We start from the raw sequence: 22968 nt of genomic DNA on the forward strand, positions 1-22968 counted from the left end.
ATAATACTTTATTTTCTTGATCGCCCTTATATTGTTCTTCGTGTGATTAAACCCCCCCCCCCCCCCCCCCAACATACGACTGTAGCATATCTCTTATTGAAGTGTGTTGTCAATGTTGTCATTTCTCTTGTGTGAGAACAAAAGAACAAAAGCAGGACGAGACAAGTAAAAAAGAAATTACTCTTTGTGTCTCAATTTATGTGACCATTTTCGCTTCTCGAGATTAAAACTGCATGAATTGTGACTAACATTTTAAGATGCAGTTTTTTACCAAATTGATATGAAAAAAGTTGCAACTTACGGTTATTTTCATGTAGTTTATATATATATATATATATATAGTTAATCTTGAAATATTTAGTTAATCAAATCAATCCAATCTTCAAAGTTTAGTCAAATTAACCTTTGAAAAAAAAATGTGTCACACCAATTGCGATAGAGGGAGTAATAAAAACTGTACAACAAAAGGAGTTGGCATGACTCTGTTTCAATTTATGTGAACCTATTTGACTAGGCACAGAGTTTAAGAAAAAAGAGAAGACTTTTGAAATTGTGGTGTAAAATGAGGCACATATATTTTGTGTGAGTATAAATCATTACATCTTTTTACTATAGAAAAGAGCCATTTTTTTGTCACATACTAAAAAAGAAATAGATTCACATAAATTGAAACGGAGGAATATATTTATGGTACTAAAAGGTATGAAAAAAGAAAATCAAATGAGAAGCATCTTCGAGGAATTGGCAATAGCATATTCTCCTCCATAATGATAGGCATAGAGAATAACCGCATATTCTCACATTGGTTTGTGAAAGAAGTGTGGACGGAATATGAGTTACATCGATTTTAAGTTATTATTACATTTTGTATTGTTTATAAAAAAAATTAAAAATTAAAAATTGAAGCAAAAAACAGAGAAAAACACTTAGAAAGGAAATTCATGAAGACGTGCGTACTTGTTTGTGTGTGATTATTTGCCAGCAAATTAGTAAAAAACTATCTCCATTTCTATGACCTGGATTTCATGCCTGTTGTTAATAATTAAACTGGTTGTTATACTAATGAATTTTCCAACACATAAGAAAATGACAAAAATGATCCTTTACCGTTGAAGGTAAATTTAATTGGTTCCTTATAATATTCTTGAACAATTTTAGTCCTTTAAATTTACTTTAAGTAAAGATTTTTTTGATCGCTCACAAATATTTAACAAATTCTGGTGGTTAGATTTAGCAGAAATTATGTTTTTTTTTTTTTTTTTTAAATATGAATCCATTCTGAAGGTGTCGTTCTTGCTAATCTTTAGAGTGATGCAACTTGTTAAGATATAGGTTGTGCTACTTTTTATATGTTTTGATACAAATTTGAGACTCAAAATAATTAACAATGCAACTTTAATGTGATTATTTCCAACTGTATTGAGTATCACACTTGTAAAAATTATAGTAGGGATTGTTGATGCAATTCTTGGTTTTGCATTTTTTAAGATTTGCCGAGATTTTTCTAGTGTTTCTGATTAAATTATTTTCCCATAATTCTCATAAAATATAACTGGCAGAGTATGTTAAATATTATTGAAGTCAAAAGTACTCACTTTTGACAAATTTATAGGACTAATTGCCCAAAAATATATTTAAGAGACCATTTTGAATCTACCTCAAACATGCAACATCAGTGTTGTCATTTTGCATAACAATATTAGACTTTGATTGGATCAGCTACTATCAATCTTTCCAAGTTTGTTCGGTTAAGATTGGATTGAGAAACGATCACAATCTAATCTGTCGAACTCAAATTTCTCTAATTAAACATGTTACACTTTTGTGATTTTAGATTAACAATTTTGAGAGCCCAATAGAATATGATTTGGCTCATTAATCTGCGATTAGACAAATTATACCAATAATCGTTCGCTCGCTAGTTAGAGTTATATAGGTTGTATTAGTAATGTAAATATCGTTATGCAGAATCTATTTTTCATGCATTTGTTATTTATATAATAATTATTCTATCATCTACTCTACATAAAATAATTAATTGATGCACAATCCACACACGTTTTAATTACGTAAGATGTAACATAATAAAACCGTATGTGATGTGTTGATTTTATACAAAGCAATTAAAAAACTACCAGACATATTTTAGCTATACAAGTGCCAGTTTTAATACTTGTATAATTCTCTTCTTGAATTGTTAAAAAAAAATAAAAAATCTCTTATTGATAAGCAACCAAACGATCCCACAGCAGTATAGTCATTTGGTACACCGAAAAGGTGGTATTCCAGGATTAAGTTTGACATGATTGACGGTATAAATATTAAATTTACAGAGATAAATTTATATAGTCAATCAAGCATAGTGTATATTTAGTCCCAGACTTAATCTTGAATATCCAACTTATCCCATGAAACTTGAATTATTTTATCTTGGCTTAATGCATATGCAACCCCCTAAACTTGTCATTTTTTTTTTTCATTTTGACATCTCAACTAAGTGTTGTTCCTATTGAACCCATGAACTCGTTCTCAAGTGTGTCTATCAAACCCTCTAAATCTGATTTTTATTAGAAGCAAAAATTAAATTGTGGTAATGAAGGTGAAGTAATATTTTAGACGTATAGTAAGCTATTCTTTAGGCCATGGATGTGTCGGTCTCTGCTGATTCTGCTCTTCCACTGCCAGCTTAATTAAGAGTTTACTCTTTTTTTTCCTCACAATTATTGCTAATCTTAGCTATAAGATGACATAATTAAATTAGAATATATATTAGCATGTTGCTACATTGAAGATAGAATACTATATAAGTCAAATTGTGTTTAAGGGACACACAGAAAGAAGAGTTCAGGGGTTCAATAGAAACAACACTTAGTTAAGGTGCCAAAATGAAAAAAAAAAAAAAAAAAAAAACAAACAAATTCAGGAGGCTACATATGCATTAAGCCTTTTATCTTACTTTTCAGATGGAATAAATTAATCTAAGAATTATAATCCCAAACTATAATCCCGAAATAATTTATCAGCAAATCAAACGACCACTTTTTAATATTCAAAATTGACAACGGATCTCTAGGCAGAGTCGAAGGGTTGTGAATGATCCAGGTTGGACTAAGAAAACAACAAATTCCTCAAAACAGAAAAATATAGAAAAGTCCTTTTCAAAATATAAAAAGTCTGTGTTGCCCTCATGTTAGATTTAATCAACAGTCTACAACTCCTTCCTTCACATCCTTCCTAATATCCAACGGTCTAAAACGAACCACCGAAATAAGTTAGGGTTATTCGTATTACTATATAATGAGTTAATATCGCTTTTGGTCCCTTAATTATTGAAAACTTTACTTTTAGTCCTTACATATTTGATTAAGCACATTTAGCATTTCAATTACTTGAATTGTGCACTCTTGATACCTTTACATGTGAGTAACGATACTTGAGGGTACTACTAAAAATACTCCAAATATGACATACTTCTTTCGCCTCAATTTATGTGACACTTTTGAGATTTCAAGATTTAAATAAATCTTTTTTTTATTGTAATTTTTCTTCTATCTTTAAATTATCAATTATTGTAACTTATAGTAATACTTTTTACGTAGTTTCCAAATATGTAAATATTTCAAAAAATTAAAGATTTCATGTCTAAAATCACTGTCAATATTAAATTGTTTGACTCTCAAAATTTGAGCTGTGCCACATAAATTGCAACACGGTGAATATTTCCTACCTAAATAAACTAAACCCCCGTTTGGCCATAAGAATTATTCACTTTATTCCGGAAATTTTTTTAACTTTTTTTTTTCCGGAATCAGCGTTTGGCCATGAGAATTCCCAATACAACTTGAAGTTGTATTCCGGAATACCAAAAACTCAAAAAACTTATTTTTTTTTTCACTTTTTATAACTACATTTCACCAAAAACTATAATTTTAGAAACTATGGCCAAACAAAACTCCAACTCCAACTCCAAAATTTCAAAAAAAAAGTGATTTTTTTTTTCTATGGACAAACAGGGCCTAAAAGGCACACATTTTAGTTAATTAAAGGTCATTACATATCACAAGGAGTAAAATAAATATTTACCACTAAATGAAGGATCAAAAATGCAATTCTCCCTACTATTATAATTTTTCTTTTGCAACAAACAAACCAAGTCATTTGAGAAACACCGGTTCTCTCTCTTTCTCTCTCTAGAACCTTCTTTTTCTCTTTTGCATTTCGATTTTCTATTTTTTTTTTTTTTTGCAGAAAAAATAGTCGCAAAAATGGTGATGGGACCTGGACTTTACTGTGATATCGGTAAAAAAGCTAGAGGTAATTTAATTCTCTTTTCGTATTGTTTCGTGTTTCATTTTATTGTCTGTTACTACGGTAAATGTCCTTTTTATTGTTTGTATTACAATTTTTTGTTTCTCGATTACTATGTGGCACAGTTTTAATTTCGAGTGTTCAACATTTTAAATTTTGAATGTAAATTCGGACATGGAAGATTTATATGTTTTGGAAACTATGTAAAAAGTACTACTACTACTACTGACATTTCAAAATATTTAAAATAGGATTTACATATTTGCAATTTTTTGTTTCTCGATGAAATCATCATTTTCATTACTATTTGGTACTCCTTATGTCCCAATTTATTGTTTGAATTTCGAGAATTGAACTTTTTAAAATTTTGACCGTAAATTCGGACATGGAATATTTAGTTTTTTTGAAATAAGATTTACATAGTTGGAAACTACATAAAACAAAATATTAATTGACACATTTCAAAAACCGTTTGACTCTCGAAATTCGAAAGGTGCTGCGTAGATTAGGACAGAGGAGGTATGAAAACCTTTGTTTGTGCAAAACCAAACATGGAAAGTGTTATTTGTTTTGGAAATATTTTCCTCCATACCAAACAAACCTCATGTATGTTGGTAATTGATGGATTGTATGTCTTTTTGTTGTTGTTTTTAGATCTTCTGTACAGGGACTATGTGAGTGATCATAAGTTCACCGTTACCACGTACAGCACAACCGGAGTAGTAAGTTCCTTTCTGGATATGTATTTGTTTTATTTGTAGTATTATATTCCGGTTCAATACTATGGTTTTATTATTGGAACTTTTGTTTATTGTTCATTTGTGATTGTGTTTGGGGTGTCAGATAAGGAATTTGGAGATTCTATGGTCAAGTATTTAATTGTCATAAATTTTACTCGTATACATGAAATTAGAAGAAGTTATGGGTTTAAGGTAATAATTTTGGTCTTATGCAGCTCCTAGGAAAATAGGGAAATAAAACTAATATCTCTAGGAATTGAGGAGTGAGATGTTAACTAATTTACATTTGCCGCATGGGTTATTATTTTCATCTTCTGGATGTTATTTATTACTATCTTCAAGCAGTGTGTGTGTATTTCTCGGGAAGGATTTCGTTGGTGTTGCCCCACAATGCATGTAGTGGATGCTTCGTGTTGTTTAGCAATGATCTCTTATTATTGAAATTGTCTTCTGGTCGATTATATCTTTAGTGTGTGTGTATTTCTTGGGAAGGATTTCGTTGGTGTTGCCCCACAATGCATGCCCTCACAATGCATGTAGTGGATGCTTCGTGTTGTTTAACAATGATCTCTTATTATTGAAATTGTCTTCTGGTCGATTATATCTTTAGTGTGTGTGTATTTCTTGGGAAGGATTTCGTTGGTGTTGCCCCACAATGCATGCCCTCACAATGCATGTAGTGGATGCTTCGTGTTGTTTAGCAATGATCTCTTATTATTGAAATTGTCTTGTGGTCGATTTTATCTTTAAGAGTATGTTGCTAGAGCTTATGTCTCACATTTCAGGCTATTACCTCGTCTGGTTTCAAGAAAGGTGAATTGTTCTTGGCGGATGTTAGCACCCAGCTGAAGAACAAAAACCTTACCACCGATGTGAAAGTGGATACCAATTCCAATGTGAGTTTGTCAATACTTTTGTTACCTATTATTGCTTTGTTCCTTCTCATTTTTCAGCTTTGATTACTGGCATAATATTTGTTCACCTAACTTTAGTAGTTTAGTAACTTCTATTCTTTTTAATGGAGATACAATATATTTATATATCTTTGGAGATGATAGGTCGCACCATGTCGCAACAGGATGATTATATATTTTATGGTTCAAAGCAGACAAGTCAGATGAAAATGCCACCAAATGCAAACTTATAGTTACAGAAGACTGAATCGTCAAGTATGATATTAAAAGAAAAGAGTTTCTGGTAGTCAAAAAAATGAGTTTGACAATCAAATTTCAAAGGATAGTCAATTGGTGGAGGAGAAATACGTTTTTGAGTTATCCAACTTGTTCTCCCCTCTCCCCTCCTACAAACTCTCACAAAATGTTCTCCGCCTTTGTAGGTTTTGATTTTTGAGACATTGATTGGGAAATTGACAAGTTCAAGTTTCTTTTGTTCAAATTGAGTTGGGCCAGTACGACACTATATTAATCAATTTGAATTGAATGATGCAGGTCTACACTACCATTACTGTTGATGAACCTGCCCCAGGACTCAAGACAATATTCAGCTTCATATTACCAGATCAGAAATCTGGAAAGGTACCTTTGCATTTAACTATATTTCTCTGTAGCTGGTTTGTTGGTTTAGTAGTATCGCGAATTGCGTGATTCTAAGCAATAGAATTGTGTTACAGGTAGAGCTCCAGTACTTGCATGAGTATGCTGGGATCAACACTAGCATTGGACTTACGGCAAGTCCTCTTGTCAACTTCTCTGGCGTTGCTGGCAACAATACCCTTGCTTTGGGCACTGATCTATCATTTGACACTGCCACAGGCAATTTCACAAAATGCAATGCTGGTCTGAGTTTTACTACTTCTGATCTGATTGCTTCCTTAGCATTGTAAGTATTTACGTGAGATTCTCCCCGGACATAATATATTTGTTAGATTCTTCATTTAACAAAGTCTGCCTTTTAGCCATTCGTTCTCTTGCTGGCTGTCAAATGATTTCCTTGTGACGTCTTGGTTTTCTGTCTTTCTGCAAGAAACACTTTTGGAGTTTGGATTTTTTAATCCGGGCTAAATTAATAAATCTTTTATCTGCTCTAATGAAATGAGGCTGTATAATTGCATTGAAGTTCTAGAATTTTGCGGAAATTGTGACTTGGGGACCAACATGTTCCATCATTATTTTGTTGTTTTCTAATCCTGGAACCTTTTTGTACTGAGTACTAATTTTATGCAGGAATGACAAGGGGGATACTGTCAGCGCTTCCTACTACCACACTGTGAAGCCAGTGACAAATACAGCTGTTGGTGCAGAGTTGACTCACAGCTTCTCAAACAATGAGAACACACTGACCATTGGTACGCAGCATTTGTTGGACCCATTGACCACGGTGAAGGCTCGGGTTAACAGCTATGGTAAGGCAAGTGCTCTCATCCAACACGAATGGAGACCAAAATCCCTCTTTACAATATCTGGTGAAGTGGACACCAGGGCAATTGAGAAGAGCGCCAAGATTGGGTTGGCTGTAGCCCTCAAGCCATGAGTTTGTTGCTCCCTTACAGAAAAGCGAGTGAAGCAGTGTCATATGGTATGGTCCAGAGTAATAAATTAGATAGGTTTCAGCACATTGTTCTTCTGCGCCAGTAAGAATAACCTGCAACTGGTAATGCAAACCCATGAATTTTTGCTTATATCCATCCTAAATGTTGATTGAGGGACTGGTTTCTTAACCTTTCACCTGGGCTCTCATCATTCACATAATTTATTAATCTTTCTTTGATCATTATTTATGGTATGAACATTCTGCCATTGTTGTTGGATCACATAAAGGCTCTTGAAAGAGAACTCTTTCGGCCTTTCTTCTTTTCTTAATTCCTGTCAGAAAAGAGTTTTACCTGAGACTTTCTTGATTGGTACTACTTGCCTGGCCATCTACTGAATGGATTACTCTGATATATTTGGTTATTGTCAAAGGTCTGGTCAAGCGCACTGCATCTTTTATAAAAGTTCCTATTAGCTTTGGTAGTAAGCTACAATTGCATAAAAAAGCTCATTGAATATCAAAACCATACAATACAATGCAGTGCATATATTTAGCCATTGCCTGTGCAAGAAACATAAGAACTCCATATTCTTTTCACATAAACCCCATATCCTTCTCAGTGTGTCTATCCTCACCCTCCTTGAAATTACTATAGTAAGATAACAAATGATACAAGTGTTTGAATAACTAGCCTGCGATGTGGTTCTAGATAAGATTGAATGCACACAGTTAGCTCTATAACTAGCCTGCGATGTGTAGCCAGAGCTGACAATACATGGACAGGGTGATTTGGAAACCATCCTCTCTTCAACAGCAATTCTGTCTTCCTTACAGAAATTTCAAGGCAGTTAGATACCTTCTGATCTTCCAAGTTTATATGTACAAAGGGAACCATCATGTCAGCAATCATATCCTGGATGTATTCCCTTGAAGCAAACTGTCTTTACCTCTGCTCAAAAGCCTCATCCTCTGGCTCATGAGGAATGAAAACAGCAGATGAATTAGAGGAGGCACCTATCTCCTTCATTGTATCAAAGTATTGGGTGATCAAAATCATGTCCATGACATCCCTGGTTGATGCCCCTGGAACACTCGTAGAGAAGCCAATCACACTTGCTTCAAGCCCTTCTACAATGGCTTGTCGTTGACGAGCAATTCCTAGCCCCGCTAAATAAGTTGATTCTGCTTCCCCCTCTGCTTGCTTTATCTGCAGAATCTTCTCTCCTTCTGCTTTCTCATATGCAGCTTCTCTCATTCTTGAAGCTGGTTTTCATGAAATTTTCAGCTCATGTTAGAAGAACGAAGGTCTACATGGTCATCAATATGCAAGCAAGAACTGAATACGTAGTTTACTTGGGACATTAACTTTGTATAACTGTTTTGACTCTTTATCAATGGAGCTTAATGCCAAGATGCGATAAAAGGGTAGTCTGATGCACGAATCATCCCGCTTTTTTGAGGGTTCGGGGATGAACAACACCCCATGATACAGGCATCTATGGCTGATATCGCGGGTGAACATGTGACTATAGGTAACATAGAGACAATTTTACCATTACTCCAATATTTTGCTAGTCCCTTTTAATGCCAAGATGTGCTACAAGCACCGACAATGCAAATCAAGTAATCACATGTTGAAAACCAAAAGGTGGTTATCGTCCAAAAAGCCAAAAAGGTGGATAACAAGTCTGGTGAAAAGGTACTCTTTTCCAACTTTCAAGAATATTCTGAGGCAGTGCCAACAACAACTGTATTTTACTTTCATTTTGGGTTGTGGGGGTTGGGTGAGGGAAGAGGGGGGTGGGGGGGTGGGGTGGGGGCGGTTGGAGAAGAAAATAAGCCAGTGAAGTTTAAAGATAACCATACCTGCATTAATCTCATTCATTGAACTTTTCACTTGATCATCTGGTTCAATATCTACAATAAGAGTCTGTACTATCTCATATCCATACAGAGACATTGCCTATGTAATTCCAGAAGGAAAATCAGATATGAATTGACTTAGTTTCTTTTTATTTGTTTGCTTAAGAGTTGGAGTAGTACTAATATAAAGAGAGATACCTTGGTGAGTTGCTTCCCCACTGTTTTTGCTATTTCAGTTTTCTGTTCAAAAATTTTATCCAGTTCCAATGTTGGCACAGTTGCCCTAATAACTGTTAATCATCAATAAGAACCTATTCAGTACAGAAGTTTTTGGATTGTGAAAAGACTTCTTCCTATGAAGATTGGCACGTTTTTTACCATAATCATGTGTTTACTTAACATAGCAGAATGAGAAAAGAACACATTTCAAGAGAGGAATAAGTATTATTTCTACAATATGCACAAGAGAAAGCAAGATCTCTTTAGCTAATGGCATTCACTATGTCACAGGTCTAAAATTTGAAGCTTATGGATTCTGGCAACTCCTTGTTTGCAACCGAGCCCCTAACCCCTTTGTGTTATTGGACTTACGGCCTCTTATATGTACATATTTAGTAGATTTGTCAATACATATATAGGATCTTGGTTAAAGATACTGGGTTTTCGTCGAACTCATGCAATGAAATTCGCCTCTGATCACAGAAAGCAATATTGGTCTGGGTTCAGATCCCAACATAGGCAAAAGACGCCAGGTAATCTCTTCCCATCTGTCTAGGTGTTGGCAGGCAGAAACACTAAATACCAGTGTTGGCGGGGTGTTGGCGGGAGGTAGCAGGTATCCGATAGAATAGTCGACGTGTGTGTGAGCTGGCCTTACCACTACCGTCATTAAAGAAGAAGAATTGCAGGAAGCAATCTTGAAAATTTTGGATACGGGGATATCCTAACAGTACGTTGCGCGAACTCTTTAAAAATGCTGCTGCATCCAAGTCGGATCATCCAAAAATGCACTACTTTTGGAGGATTCGACATGCGCCCGATGACATTTTTGGAGAGTCCCAGCAACATAACTGAGGAGTTTCTATGAGAAAGGTCTTAACAAACAGATAAAAGCTATGATGCACATAAGATTTTCATTCCAACCATCAAAGACATATGCTTGAATCTGCTCCTTTGTGTTGCTTAGTTTATAGAAGGCATCTGCTGCCTTATCTGCCAATGCTCTATACTGGATTGAAGCAACCAGAGTCACAAAAACATTATCCTGAAAATATAGCATTCATGAGAAACAAATAAAAGCATTTGGTTTACAAAATACTTAAAAAGTTCAAAGTACTATAGAATACTGCATACACATAAGTTTATAGAAGAAAAAAGCGTAGTTTTCTTGTTTTGGGTCGAAAAACCCCAAAAGAAAACTGCTGGCAAGTCGCGCAGATGATTCACGATTCTTTGATCAACCTCAGTTGTGGAGGCGAATCCAAGATTTTGATCAAGTGAGTGCAGAGCACTACTACTGCACCCACGATAAGTAAATTTAGTACAAATATACTTTTTTTTTTCCTTCAAAAACTTCAACTAAATACGTAATTCGAGCTAAAAGCAATAGATGCTTCACATGCTGAAAAGTTGTATCTGCCTCTGCCCTCGGGTCAATTGTCATGAAATAATGGGCAAGAAAGCAAAGATAGATACACTTTTGTGTATCCTGGAGACTATTGGTACCTTAATCATTTCAACTAATTTTTTTTTTTAATGATCAAGAAATCGATTTGCTATCAAACCTTAGGATCAACCGCAACTTTCGAAACTCAGAATAATAGGCCCTCCGCTCTATCCTTATTCACTTAAATACCAGGCTTAATTCGCGTTGTGTAGGGCTCGAACATCTAACCTAAGTCACCGGTCCATTTGAACTAAGCATGGGGGCAACTGCCAATTTTAACTTTTAGCAGCTTATAATCATAGGTATTTGCACAAGGGAATTAGCTGAAAAAAGGAATAACAGAGAAGGGGATTATATGAAGTACTAAGAGCTAGCCTTTGAGTAAGAGGATAAAGAAAAATAAAAAGACAACTATGCAACCAGGAACATGTTGTGATTTTTTGAAGAAAGATGCAACCAGCAAGGTTGAAAATATTTATGAAAATCTGTCTCATAATTAATAAACAACAAAGTAGTAGACTCTTATTATAACTAAGATATTCAATAGCAGTAAGAGATGCAACGTCCAACGGAACAAACCTTAGTCTTGGATTCACATAGAATGTCAAGTTGCTGCACTCTGAGAGAAAGATAACCAGCTAATTGGCTTCCAAAACACCAAGGCATAAAGTGGCAACCAGGACCAAGAACATCATTATACTTGCCAAAATTTTCCTTTATAGCAACTGTGGATTGATCCACTTGAATACAACCCAAAGCTTGTCCCATAACTACAAGAATAATCAATTATTAACATATAACAAAGAGGAAGGAAGCCCTTTGAAATAAAAGTTAATGGATAATATTATTAGCAGAATCTTGGTTTAGTCAGACATGCCCAGATCTTAACCGTACAAGTGAAGGACAAGATTCACAAAAGAGTTTCAAGAAAAGGATTAAATAAAACAAAAAATAATTAGTGGTCTGTCTACTTGGTTTTCAAATCATTAATGTTTAGATGATAAGAAGTTGATATCTATGGCTAAAATGGTAAATTAATGTGAAAGTCGACGTCTTTTCTTTTCTAAGAGCCCGTTTGGATTGACTTATAATTTGCTTATAAGCTGTTTTCAATTTTTTTAAGTGTTTGACTGGCCAGCTTAAAGTCATTTTATGCTTAAAATAAGCTCAAAAAAATAATTGGACCTATTTGACTTAGCTTATCTAAAGCAGCTTATAAGCTGAAAACAGCTTATAAGCCAAAAAAAATAAGTTAAACTACCCAACTTATTTTTTTTAGCTTATAAGTTGTTTGCAGCTTAGCTTATAGACATAAGCCATCCAAACAGGCTCTAAGCCACCAACTACTTTTGGATAAGACATCACAAAGTGAATACTACAGAAAACAGTCATTTTCAGCAAGAATTGGTCATTTTGTTATCATCCTAACCCCACACCCCCACCTTGCAAGGGTAACAATCCAATTTCGCCTCTAGAAATTTTTTGTTTCAAATTAGGAAATATACATTAAAACTATCCTAAACTATAGTGTTTTTTTTTTTGTTATTTTCATACTTAAACTAGGTGTTCACATAACCTCCGTGAATTATAAATTTCGTAGTTAAAACACCACTGAGAATCAACTGGCATAGACAGCGACTTCACTTTCCTTGGGGCATATTGAAAGAAAATTAGCCAAAAAAAAAAAAAAAAAAAGAGTAGCTACGTGGCATTTTTCCGTAAGTAAAGAACTTGATATAGTTACTAGGGGCGGAGCCAAGTAGTGGCTAGGGGGTTCACCCGAATCCCCTTCGGTGAAAAATTATCTTGTATACACAATATTAATATTATTTTATATATATTATATATAGTAGATATTGGCTTGACTTCTTCGTTTGGTTACTACTTTATATTTTTTAACCCTCTTAGTGAAAATTCTGATTCCGCCACTGCTGGCAACTTGAATACAAAATTCGATCACAACATCTACTACTTTTCATTTGAAGAAATAGAGATAGTTGTAAATACTCAATTTTTACGCTCACTTTTTATTTTTTTATTTTTAAAGTTATCTTATTTTTATTATTTATTTCATTTCACTTTGTCTTATACAACAATGAAAAATAATATTTTTCCCTAAGTTTAGATGTTTTACGAAGGAAAACAGATTATATACATGTTGAAAACCATTTCTAACTTAGTTTGAGGCTTTGAGCATAGTTCTTAATTACTACTTCCTTTTGGATTTTCATTAAAAATAAAGCAAAGGAAAAAAATAATGTAACATATATTTGTAAAGAAATTAGATTTAAAAATGATTATTTTGAAATGCCTATATTCTCTTTCATTCTTTTTCTTTTCTTTCATTTTTCTCTTTTTTGTTTCATAGTTTTCCTCCTATCACTTTCTTTGTTTCTTAAAAACTGGGCCCTTATTTCTACCAATAGTCCATGTCTTTCTCCCTTTTTCTTTGTCTTTGAATAATTGAACCCCTCTCGTCTCCCCTAATATCCATTCACATTTTTATCTTCCTAAACTTCTTTTTAACTCTTTCTAATAGTTATTCATATCTCTCATCACATTTTTATCTTCTTTTTATCACTTCTTCTCCTCCCAAAACTATCTTTGTCACAAGAAGGGGAGGGAAAGGAGATTAAATAATCTAAGATCAATAGTGGAATGTTAGTCATTTCCTTACCCAATTTTCTTCTATACATAATTAATTGCAAACAATTGTCTATTCGATGACGAAATATCGTGTTACATATAATTCAACATCTGTTATTTGTGTTATTCCAATTGAAATACCATCTTGAAGATAAATCAAAAATGATTTAGGAGTTTGATAAACCATAGGGTTTGAAAATAAAGATCGTGTTCAAGTTTTGCAAGACATGTACTCACAGAAAAAAAAAAAAAAAAAAAAAAAGTACTAACAATATATCAGCCACCCGATTTGGCACGATAGACAGTTGCATACACCTAGTGTTTTACATCAAATTAAATGATTTAACTTTGGCAATTACACGTTAAACTGTGAATATATCAATTAACTTAAACAGCGGTTAAGTGATTAACTTGCATTCATTGGTATAAATAATATAGTCACGCGTGATGTTTCACAATTTTATTCGTCTTTCCTTTTAACAAGTCTAATACATAGACTGCCTTCATCAAAAAAATTTGCTCTAGTGTCCCACCACAAATGGAAAGAAACAAAAGTATATTACCATCTGATAAGACATGAAGACTGCAGTTCAACCCTTGATATTGTTTACCCTTTTCTATGTGCTACACTACATGAAATCTGCAAAACAACCAAAAAAACAAAAAACAAAAAACAAAAAAAACTTTTAGAGGAATTGAATCCGTGACATGTTACTAGTCCCTCCTATGATGTGGTGGGCTGAAGAGAAATGGGAAGAGAGTGATATATCTGACACAAAAATAATATTTACTCCATGGTGCTTACACTACATTCTTCTCAAGTAGGAGTGAAGTACTACATGTTGTACGCCTATACTCTTTGCCAGTCACCCAAAGCATAAATGTGGACCAACAAAATATATTTAGAGGAGAAAGACGAGTAATACAAACATATTACTGTCATTCGGATTCTACGTTTTGCCTTTTGGATTTGGTGAATTCTGAGGAGGTTGATGACGGTATGGAGAAGCATGAGAACCATTTGGAATCGATAGGCTTCTCGGAGGCTGTTGTCCGTTCCTCGAGAATGATCCATGCGTTCTGAGCCCATTTCTTGTATTCGGGCTGGACCCGACCCGGTCTGCTTGTATGGTCTGAAAATAGTAGGAGGAGCTGGCCATGTCCTTGAGGTTTGGCAATGGCTTCAAGGCCTCGACCACTTCACTCATCATAGGTCTGACTTTGGGATCCCGGCTGAGGCATCGGGCAGCCAAATGTGCAGCTTTCTGCGCACCTTTTATAGAGAAATGGCCTTCGAGTCGAGGATCTATCAATTTATAAAACCTTCTTCTTTCGCCCAAATGTGGTCGGGCCCACTCAACAAGGTTGTGTTCCCCGTTTGGCCGGTTCTTGTCCATAGATCTCCTACCTGTCATCATTTCAAGCAGAACTACACCAAAACTGTAGACATCACTCTTTGATGTCAAATGTCCTGAGACAAAGGAGTGGCACACGTTTAGCTTTTAACTGAGGTTCAAGTCATGGAGTTATACAGAGACGTTGATAGCAAGAAAAACTAGATTAAAATGCTTTGAAGGATTTGTAAGCAAACTATATCCAACTAGGTTAGACTTGAGGTGACACTTGGGGTGTGTTTGGTATGGAGGAAAATATTTTTTGTAAGAAATTCTGAAAAACATTTTCCCTAAGAAAAGAAGTTCCTTAAAAATGAGGAAAATGAATTTTCTAGTGAAAGTAGGGAAAATAAGTTCCACATCGATTGTCTCTTCCCCACCTCTCAACACATCCCACCCCTACCCCCACCACCGTTGCCCCATCCCCATCATCCCACACCTCCTACCCCACCTCACCTACCATAATATTTGTCTAGATTATATACAAATGTTTTTGGGATAATATTTTCTACTTACGTCCGAAACACAAGAAAATAAGGAAGAAAACCACTTATTTTCCAAAAAAACATTGTTTGTAAAGAACATTTTACTTCATACTGAACACACCCTTAGAATTAGATAAAGCTGAGCGGGTCGTCCACGTAAAAAAGCAGGTAAGCATTTTACGAAGAAAGAAGCCACCGAGATCTCAATCTTACCCGTCATCACATACTCTGGAGCTGCATAACCATATGTTCCCATGACACGAGTAGAAACATGGGTCTTGTCGCCCTCTGGAGCATCTTTAGCGAGTCCAAAATCAGAAAGTTTGGCATTGTATTCCTGAGAGAATTTATTATTAGAAGAATGATAAAAATGGGCGAGAGATCAATTTGCCAATGTGTTTGAACACACCGCATCTAGCAGAATGTTGGACGTTTTGAAATCACGGTATATCACTGGTCTTTCTGCTTCCTCATGAAGAAACGCAAGACCTTTTGCTGCACCCAATGCTATCTTCATGCGGATGGACCACGGAAGAGGCAGGGACCCTGAAATAAATAAATTATTTCAAAGTTTCATAAAGGATATGCAAAGACATGAACTTCATAAGTACTAACATCAGTTCACCAGATTCAGAGTGCAATACTAAAAAATCAAAGAGATAAAAGCCATCATATTTTGGTTATTCAAGCCTCATTTAGGGGATCAAACAGGGATTGACCCATGCAGTCTCAACTTGTTTTTTCTCGAGTTCAAGGACAGATCAATCCTACTGATCAAAACACCCAGTGTCATTTCCTGTTATTATGTTTCATAAAATGTTATTGCTTTTCAAATGGGATGATTAACTGCCGTTCTTCCAGAATAGAATTAACCCCTCCCCCAACACACACAAAACCTAAAGCTAGCAGCCAACCCGCTTACTTCCTCTCGTCTATCTCTATCTCTAACTGTACCAGCCAAACCCCTTTTTCTCTGGCTCCAACCTACGGTACCGGTGCCCTTCTGACAAACTAGCTCTCTCTCTCTCTCTCTCTCTCTCTCTCTGGTCACAATCTCCAAATTCAAATCCTCACTTCCACACAACCTTGTCTTTACATTGATTCGGCTACATCTTCAGAAATCAGTAGCTACAAGGTTTTCTCGAAATGAAAGAGATAAATTAAATGGTCAACAGGGATACTGTAGATTTCACTTAGGAGTGAAAGGAAAACGTAGCTACATATTGCTTAGTTTCGAGCAATAGAAATAGGTCTTGCTGATTTCAGCCGACAAATTAGTCAAATGATTAATTTCTTTAACCACTGTTTTTTATTTCATTGGAAATGGATTTTTTTGTGAAGAAGGCAATAAGGGTAAAATCATTCCCCTGTTGGTAGCTTTGCTAATATGGAGAACTCCATATTACCATTCCGACCTTACATTTATGAGCAATGAACTGCATTATATCTAATAGAACAATTTTTCTAATTGGTATTGGAACATAAATTAGTTTCATCTTATCTTCATAGATCGTTAAACAGCAACAAGAGAACTCAAGTTATATTCCGCAAGTAGTGATATACCACATGACTAAAGCAACTAGTGGTTGCAGTGGAGGTCAGCATGATGCATATGAATTTTTAAATGGTGTTTAACTTACCTAAGAACTTACTTGTGTAACAAAATCTCTCCAATAATATAAAGAAAACATCATCTCTTTTTTTTTTTTTGGGTTGTGGTGGGTGGGGGGCGGGGGCGGCGGTGGGGGGGGGGGGTTATAAATTTGATAATAAACATTTTACAAACTGATCTTCAAATATAATCAAAATCCACAAAATACAACAATGTAAAGCATATTAGAGAAGGGCCAATTACATACTCCTGAACAGATGGTTTTCCAAGCTTCCTCGAGGCATAAATTCATAAACCAGCAACCTCTGATCATCTTCAATACAGTAACCAATTAATTTAACCAAATTTGGATGAATGAGGTCGCCAAGGAAATTTACTTCCGCCTGCCAAAATGAGATAATAAATTAATACAAACCAACAGGAAAAGCAAAAATAGAGAATGCACCATAAGCTTCTAAGTAAGGGATAATTACATTTTTGGACTACTCAAAAGAATAATAGCTAGCAAACGTATATGTTTTGTATATTAAGTATAAATATACATATGCTATAAGCAAAATAGACATATAATATACATAATCAGTGTACAGGTTTTGTATATTTTGGCTAGCATCCATAATTAATTTCGGCTGACGGACCAAAAAATAAAAAGAAAAAAAAAACCATTTAAATAAAGATCAAGAGAGAAGCAAACCAGCCATTCTTTGTGACCCTGAAGTCCATCATGATTTAGAGTTTTCACAGCAACAGTAAGCCCTGTTCCTGGCTTAACAGGTGCTGTCCCGTTCTCTTCAATCCAACCCTTAAAGACACAGCCAAAACCCCCTTCACCGAGAAGGGATTCTGGTCTGAAGTTTCTCGTAGCCAACTTCAAATCATTGAATGTGAACTTCCGAAGCTGCGAAAAAACTTTAAGTTCCTCTTCGAGTTTGGAGGTGGAAGAATTATTACTTTCAGCATTACTTGTGGTTGTGGATGAGATAATTGGAGCAACAGGCTGGTCTATGCTTGTATCATTTGTGGATTTACTTTCTGCCAATAATGATACAAGATATTAGGAGCATGGACACTAATTACCATTTACCACTAAAGGAAATATGTTATTTAGTTTAATCTTGAAAAGACCTTAAATATTCCTATCAGTTAGGAATAGAATAAATGGTTTGAAAAAACTACTGAAGCGAGGAAAGATGCAACTGACGTAAGTAATATGTGTGCATGTGATACAACATTATTTAAGTCTACAAAGTGTCTAATGTTTTTATTGATATGTTCTCATTATGCCAAGAGAACTATGACTCCAATGACATTATTTTCGCCTTCAAATCTTTATGTAGTCTATGCTTGCATCATTTGTAGATATAGATTTAATCTGTTGTGCTAATCTATAACTAGATGACATTAGCAGTCTAATTTACTATCTCTTCCTCAAGTAAACAAGGAATGGTTAAGATATTTTTTGAGAAAAGTAACATTATATTCATCAGCACAAAGATTTGTAGTAGCAGCTATATTTACAGTTCAGAAATGATTGGAGACAATGAAAAGGAACAGCCTTGTTCATCTTACAAGGATTCTAGAAACTATAACAAAGTTTCAGCTTCATCTGTATAGTGTTCTTCTCACCAGAACTAAAGAGACAATATATGATTCATCTTGATTTTCTGTTGCCATTGATTGTTGATTCAAAATAAGTTTGTCTTGCAGCTTTACATATCAAATGCGAATTTGTACTTTAAGAAAATTGTGACAGGCAAAACATAAGAGAAAGAAAAATAAAACCCAAGAACAACAAGAATGACAGGAGAAAACTCCATATCGCTAACGGCAACATAATTATCTGGAAACACAAACATTATTACCCTGACCTATGAAACAAATTATTTTTACCTATCAAAAGAAGTAATGCCTCTTAAACAATCCCGTTACCCATCTTGAATTTCTTTAAATTGCCATCATTATTAGCTCCTCTGCGTTAATATAATCAACTTCTACAGCTCGAAGAGACGTGTCTTTCCACATCATATTTTCAAATATTACTTGTACACCATTGGTGAAACTCAATGCATTTCACTACCTAAAAACTGGAGATTTACACTTCAAAATCAAAGCACCAAAAAGAACCTCGAGCTAGTAACAACCATAAAGAATGCCCTTAAGACTCAAATGACTATTCCAACAAAAACACCCCTTTCCATTTAACCTCTTTCCCCTGTGACAACTGACTACGAATGCTAAGTGACCAAAATTCTTTAGTAAAAGGTAGGATTAATATCAAGGAAAACCAAAGAACAATTCAATTAAAACTTCCAAGAATAACAAACAATGAAACTTCATAATGCAATTAAAACTTGCAAGCATAACAAATCAATGGAACCTGTTCAAAGTGAGTAAAAAAATTACCACAGCGAGCGCTGATGCCACTGATGGAGTTATCAACTTTAGATCTTGAAGAAATACAGCTACCAATAAACCTCAACTTAATCCAACAACCAGTCTGAGTCTCCTCCACATCCTCTTTTTCTTTTTTCTTCCTTCCTTTTGATTTCTCTACTTCCAAAGACTCCCCTTTTACACCATCACCACCTAATCCCATACTTAACAATACCAAGAATCAAACTCAAAAATCATCAAACCCAACCACCCAAGATACCAACCTTAAATTAACCCCTCACCTCACACAACACTAAAAATCTGTTCTTTTTTTAAATTTGTGTCTATTAATCACCAAAAACCCTTCAATTATCAGCTAAACTCAAAAATCAACAAACCCCACCACCCAAGATACCAACTTTAAATCACCTCACACAACACTAAAAATCTGTTTTTTTTTTTCAAATTTGTGTCTATTAATCACCAAAAACCCTTAAATTATCAGCTAAACTCAAAAATCATCAAACCCCACCACCCAAGATTCCAACTTTAAATAACCCCCTCACCTCACACAACACTAAAATCTGTTCTTTTTTCAAGAACCCTTAAAATATCAGCTAAACAACTGAACCAAAGTTCCCTAAATAGCACAAACATGACCTTATAGAGACCCAAAAAGGAAATTTCAAATATCTCCACTTTCTTCAAAGCTAAATCCTCCAATAACAACACAAAAAAAAAAGTATTTTAAGGGGGGGGGGGGGGGGGGGGGGGAGACAAAAATATAAATATACAGATGAAATAGCTCAGACCAAGTTCTAAAAATCTGTTCTTTTTTCAAACCCTTAAATTATCAGCTAAACAACTTAACCAAAGTTCCTTAAAAATCACAAACATGACCTAATAAGAGACCAGAAAAAAGGAAATCCAAATATCCCCTAGAAAGAAAGTATTATTTTTAAGGGATATAGAGATGAAAATAACTTAGACCAAGTTCAAAAGATCAAGAAAATATGACATTAAATAGCTCTAAAAAAGCTAAAATTTTGATTTCAGATCACAAAGACACTGTATCAGATAATACCACTTCAAAAAAGTGTCCCAAAGAAATATCTGCTAAACAAAGATACTTATATCTTAATTAACAAAGAGAAAGAGACTCAAATATGCTGACCAGTTCTTGGCTACTAAATGGAAAAAAAAAGAAGAAGATACACATGGTAATAAAAATAAATTTTATATAGTTAATTAAATTTGGGGTGGAGGTAAGGGTGAGCGTTCGGTTCTTCAGTTTGGTTTTATTAAATTTCGGTTTGAATATTTCGATTTCGGTTTTTTAAAGGTGGACACCAACACCGAACCCAACTAGTTCGATTCGATTCTTTCGATTTCGTTTGTTTGAAGTTTGGTTTCGATTTTTTCAATTTGATTTTTTTGATATGATATTAGAAGCGATTCCATTTACACTAATTCGTATTCTCAAAAGCAATAAAATAGATAAATTGAAATCAAAATCAAACGAACATGATACACAAGAACAGAAAATCATAACTATAATATAAGATTACTAGGTGTTATGCACAGACATTAAGAATAATTAAGGAAACACCTAAAGGATATACATTAATCCTAAAGACACATCCTAGTCACTTTCTTTTGTTAAGTATATTTGATTTTCTCAACTGAAGTGAAAAATTAGGAATACAAAAGTAAAAGAGGACTTGTTATAATTAGGTTTTTTTGGGCTTAAACTTAATGAGCCTGAACTATTTTAATTTTTTTGGGTAATGTATAAAATTTCGGTTCGATTTTATCAAACTTTGGTTTGATTATTTCAGTTTTGATTTTTTAAAGGTGGGCACTGAACACCGAACTCAACTAGTTCGGTTCGGTTCGGTTTTTCGGTTTCGGTTCGGTCCGGTCCGATTTTTCAAAAAAGTTACTCTTTCTTTTCATTTTGGCTACTTAAAAAGTCAAATTATGTTTGATAAACGCAGTTTAATAGAACAACATTTAATTTAGGTGTCAAAATAAAGAAAGGGATAAATTTAGGGGCTCTATATGCATTAAATTTTTTAAATATACATTACAAGAAGACTTACATATATAAATATAATTTGAAGGATCTAATAGCGTAAAAAATTATTTATCCTACAGTACATAAAACTGAAAGTCATCAATCATTTATTTACTTAAGACTTTTCTTATATTCGTTCTGACAGGTCTCATTTGTCTAATTATTAACTTAGAGTCCGTTTGGATTGACTTATAAGTTGTTTTTAGCTTTTTTGAGTATTTAGCTGGCTAATTTAAAATTATTTTGTGTTTAAAATAAGCTCAAAAAAATAATTAAACCCGTTTGACTTAGTTTATCTAAAACAGCTTATAAGCTGCAAATAGCTTATAAGCCAAAAAAATAAGTTGAGGCTCGTTTGACATAGCTTATCTAAAGCAGCTTATAAACTGCTTAAAATAAGCCCATCCAAACAGGCTCTTAAAATCATAACTGAGATTATTAATACTACAGGTTCTTCAAAGTTTACGCATGTCCTGTATAAATATAAGGACTGTTTGGCCATGAGAATTCCTAATACTGCTTCAATTTGTAGTAGTTTTGAACCCCTGAACTCGTCCTCAAGTGTATCTATCAAATACAATCCGACTTACATAGTATTCTATCTTCAATATAGCAATATGCTAATATATATTTTAATTTAATTGTGACATCTTTTAGCTAAGATCAATAGCAATTGAGAGAAAAAAAAAAAAGTAGCTCTTAATTAAGTTGACAGTAGAAAAGCAAAACCAGCAAAAACTGATACATTCATGACTTAAATAATAGCTTACCACATGTCTAAAATATTATTCCACCTTCATTTCCCCAATTTAAGTTTTGCTGCTAATAAAAATCAGGTTTATAAGGTTTAATAAACACATTTGAAGATGAGTTCAGGAGTTTACGTAATTGGGATGTCAAAATAAAAAAAGGGACAAATTTAGAGGGTCTCACATGCATTAAGCCTATTTCAAATGTTAATTAAAGAGAGAATACATAAAAAAAAACCTGCACTTTTTTTCAATAAGACATATTTACTTTTGAAAGGTCCTATTACCCCCCTCCCCCTCCCCCCCGGTACCACTTATAAAAAAAAGGGCAGCCCGATGCACTAAGCTCCCGCTATGCGCGGGGTCCGGGGAAGGGCCGGACCAGAAGGGTCTATTGTACGTAGCCTTACCTTGCATTTCAAGAGGCTGTTTCCACGGCTCGAACCCGTGACCTCCTGGTCACATGACAGCAGCTTTACTAGTTACACCAAGACTCCCCCTGTACCACTTATATATGTAATAAATACACACTTCTGACCTGGTTTGACAAAACGTGTGTGAAGAA

General features: G+C 34.5%; 3 protein-coding genes across 4 annotated transcripts; 1 reads left to right on the top strand and 2 right to left on the bottom strand.

Moving 5' to 3' along the window:
* Positions 1-4145: 4145 nt before the first annotated feature.
* LOC132626122 (mitochondrial outer membrane protein porin of 36 kDa) lies at positions 4146-7781 on the top strand. Its single transcript, XM_060340873.1, has 6 exons — positions 4146-4314; positions 4963-5030; positions 5834-5944; positions 6497-6583; positions 6679-6887; positions 7232-7781. The coding sequence occupies exons 1-6, from the start codon at positions 4266-4268 to the stop codon at positions 7536-7538; spliced, it is 831 nt and encodes a 276-aa protein (XP_060196856.1). The 5' UTR covers positions 4146-4265; the 3' UTR covers positions 7539-7781.
* A 250-nt stretch (positions 7782-8031) lies between these two features.
* On the bottom strand, positions 8032-12051 carry LOC132626123 (hypersensitive-induced response protein 2-like). Its single transcript, XM_060340874.1, has 5 exons — positions 11647-12051; positions 10545-10665; positions 9600-9691; positions 9405-9501; positions 8032-8801 (listed from the first exon to the last, which is right to left on the bottom strand). The coding sequence occupies exons 1-5, from the start codon at positions 11833-11835 to the stop codon at positions 8482-8484; spliced, it is 819 nt and encodes a 272-aa protein (XP_060196857.1). The 5' UTR covers positions 11836-12051; the 3' UTR covers positions 8032-8481.
* Positions 12052-14252: 2201 nt separating this feature from the next.
* Positions 14253-20770, bottom strand: LOC132626121 (serine/threonine-protein kinase PBL34-like). 2 transcript variants are annotated; one of them, XR_009577083.1, is made up of 7 exons: positions 19608-20770; positions 17899-18236; positions 17452-17587; positions 16002-16138; positions 15806-15929; positions 14519-15184; positions 14253-14353 (listed from the first exon to the last, which is right to left on the bottom strand). XR_009577083.1 is itself a non-coding variant. In XM_060340872.1 (6 exons), the coding sequence occupies exons 1-6, from the start codon at positions 19798-19800 to the stop codon at positions 14664-14666; spliced, it is 1449 nt and encodes a 482-aa protein (XP_060196855.1). In that variant the 5' UTR covers positions 19801-20770; the 3' UTR covers positions 14253-14663. The 2 variants fall into 2 exon arrangements, 1 of the variants encoding a protein (XP_060196855.1); XM_060340872.1 differs by having other exon boundaries at positions 14253-15184.
* Positions 20771-22968: the final 2198 nt, after the last annotated feature.

This window comes from Lycium barbarum, chromosome 2 (genome assembly GCF_019175385.1).
Source record: "Lycium barbarum isolate Lr01 chromosome 2, ASM1917538v2, whole genome shotgun sequence".
NCBI lineage: Eukaryota > Viridiplantae > Streptophyta > Magnoliopsida > Solanales > Solanaceae > Lycium > Lycium barbarum.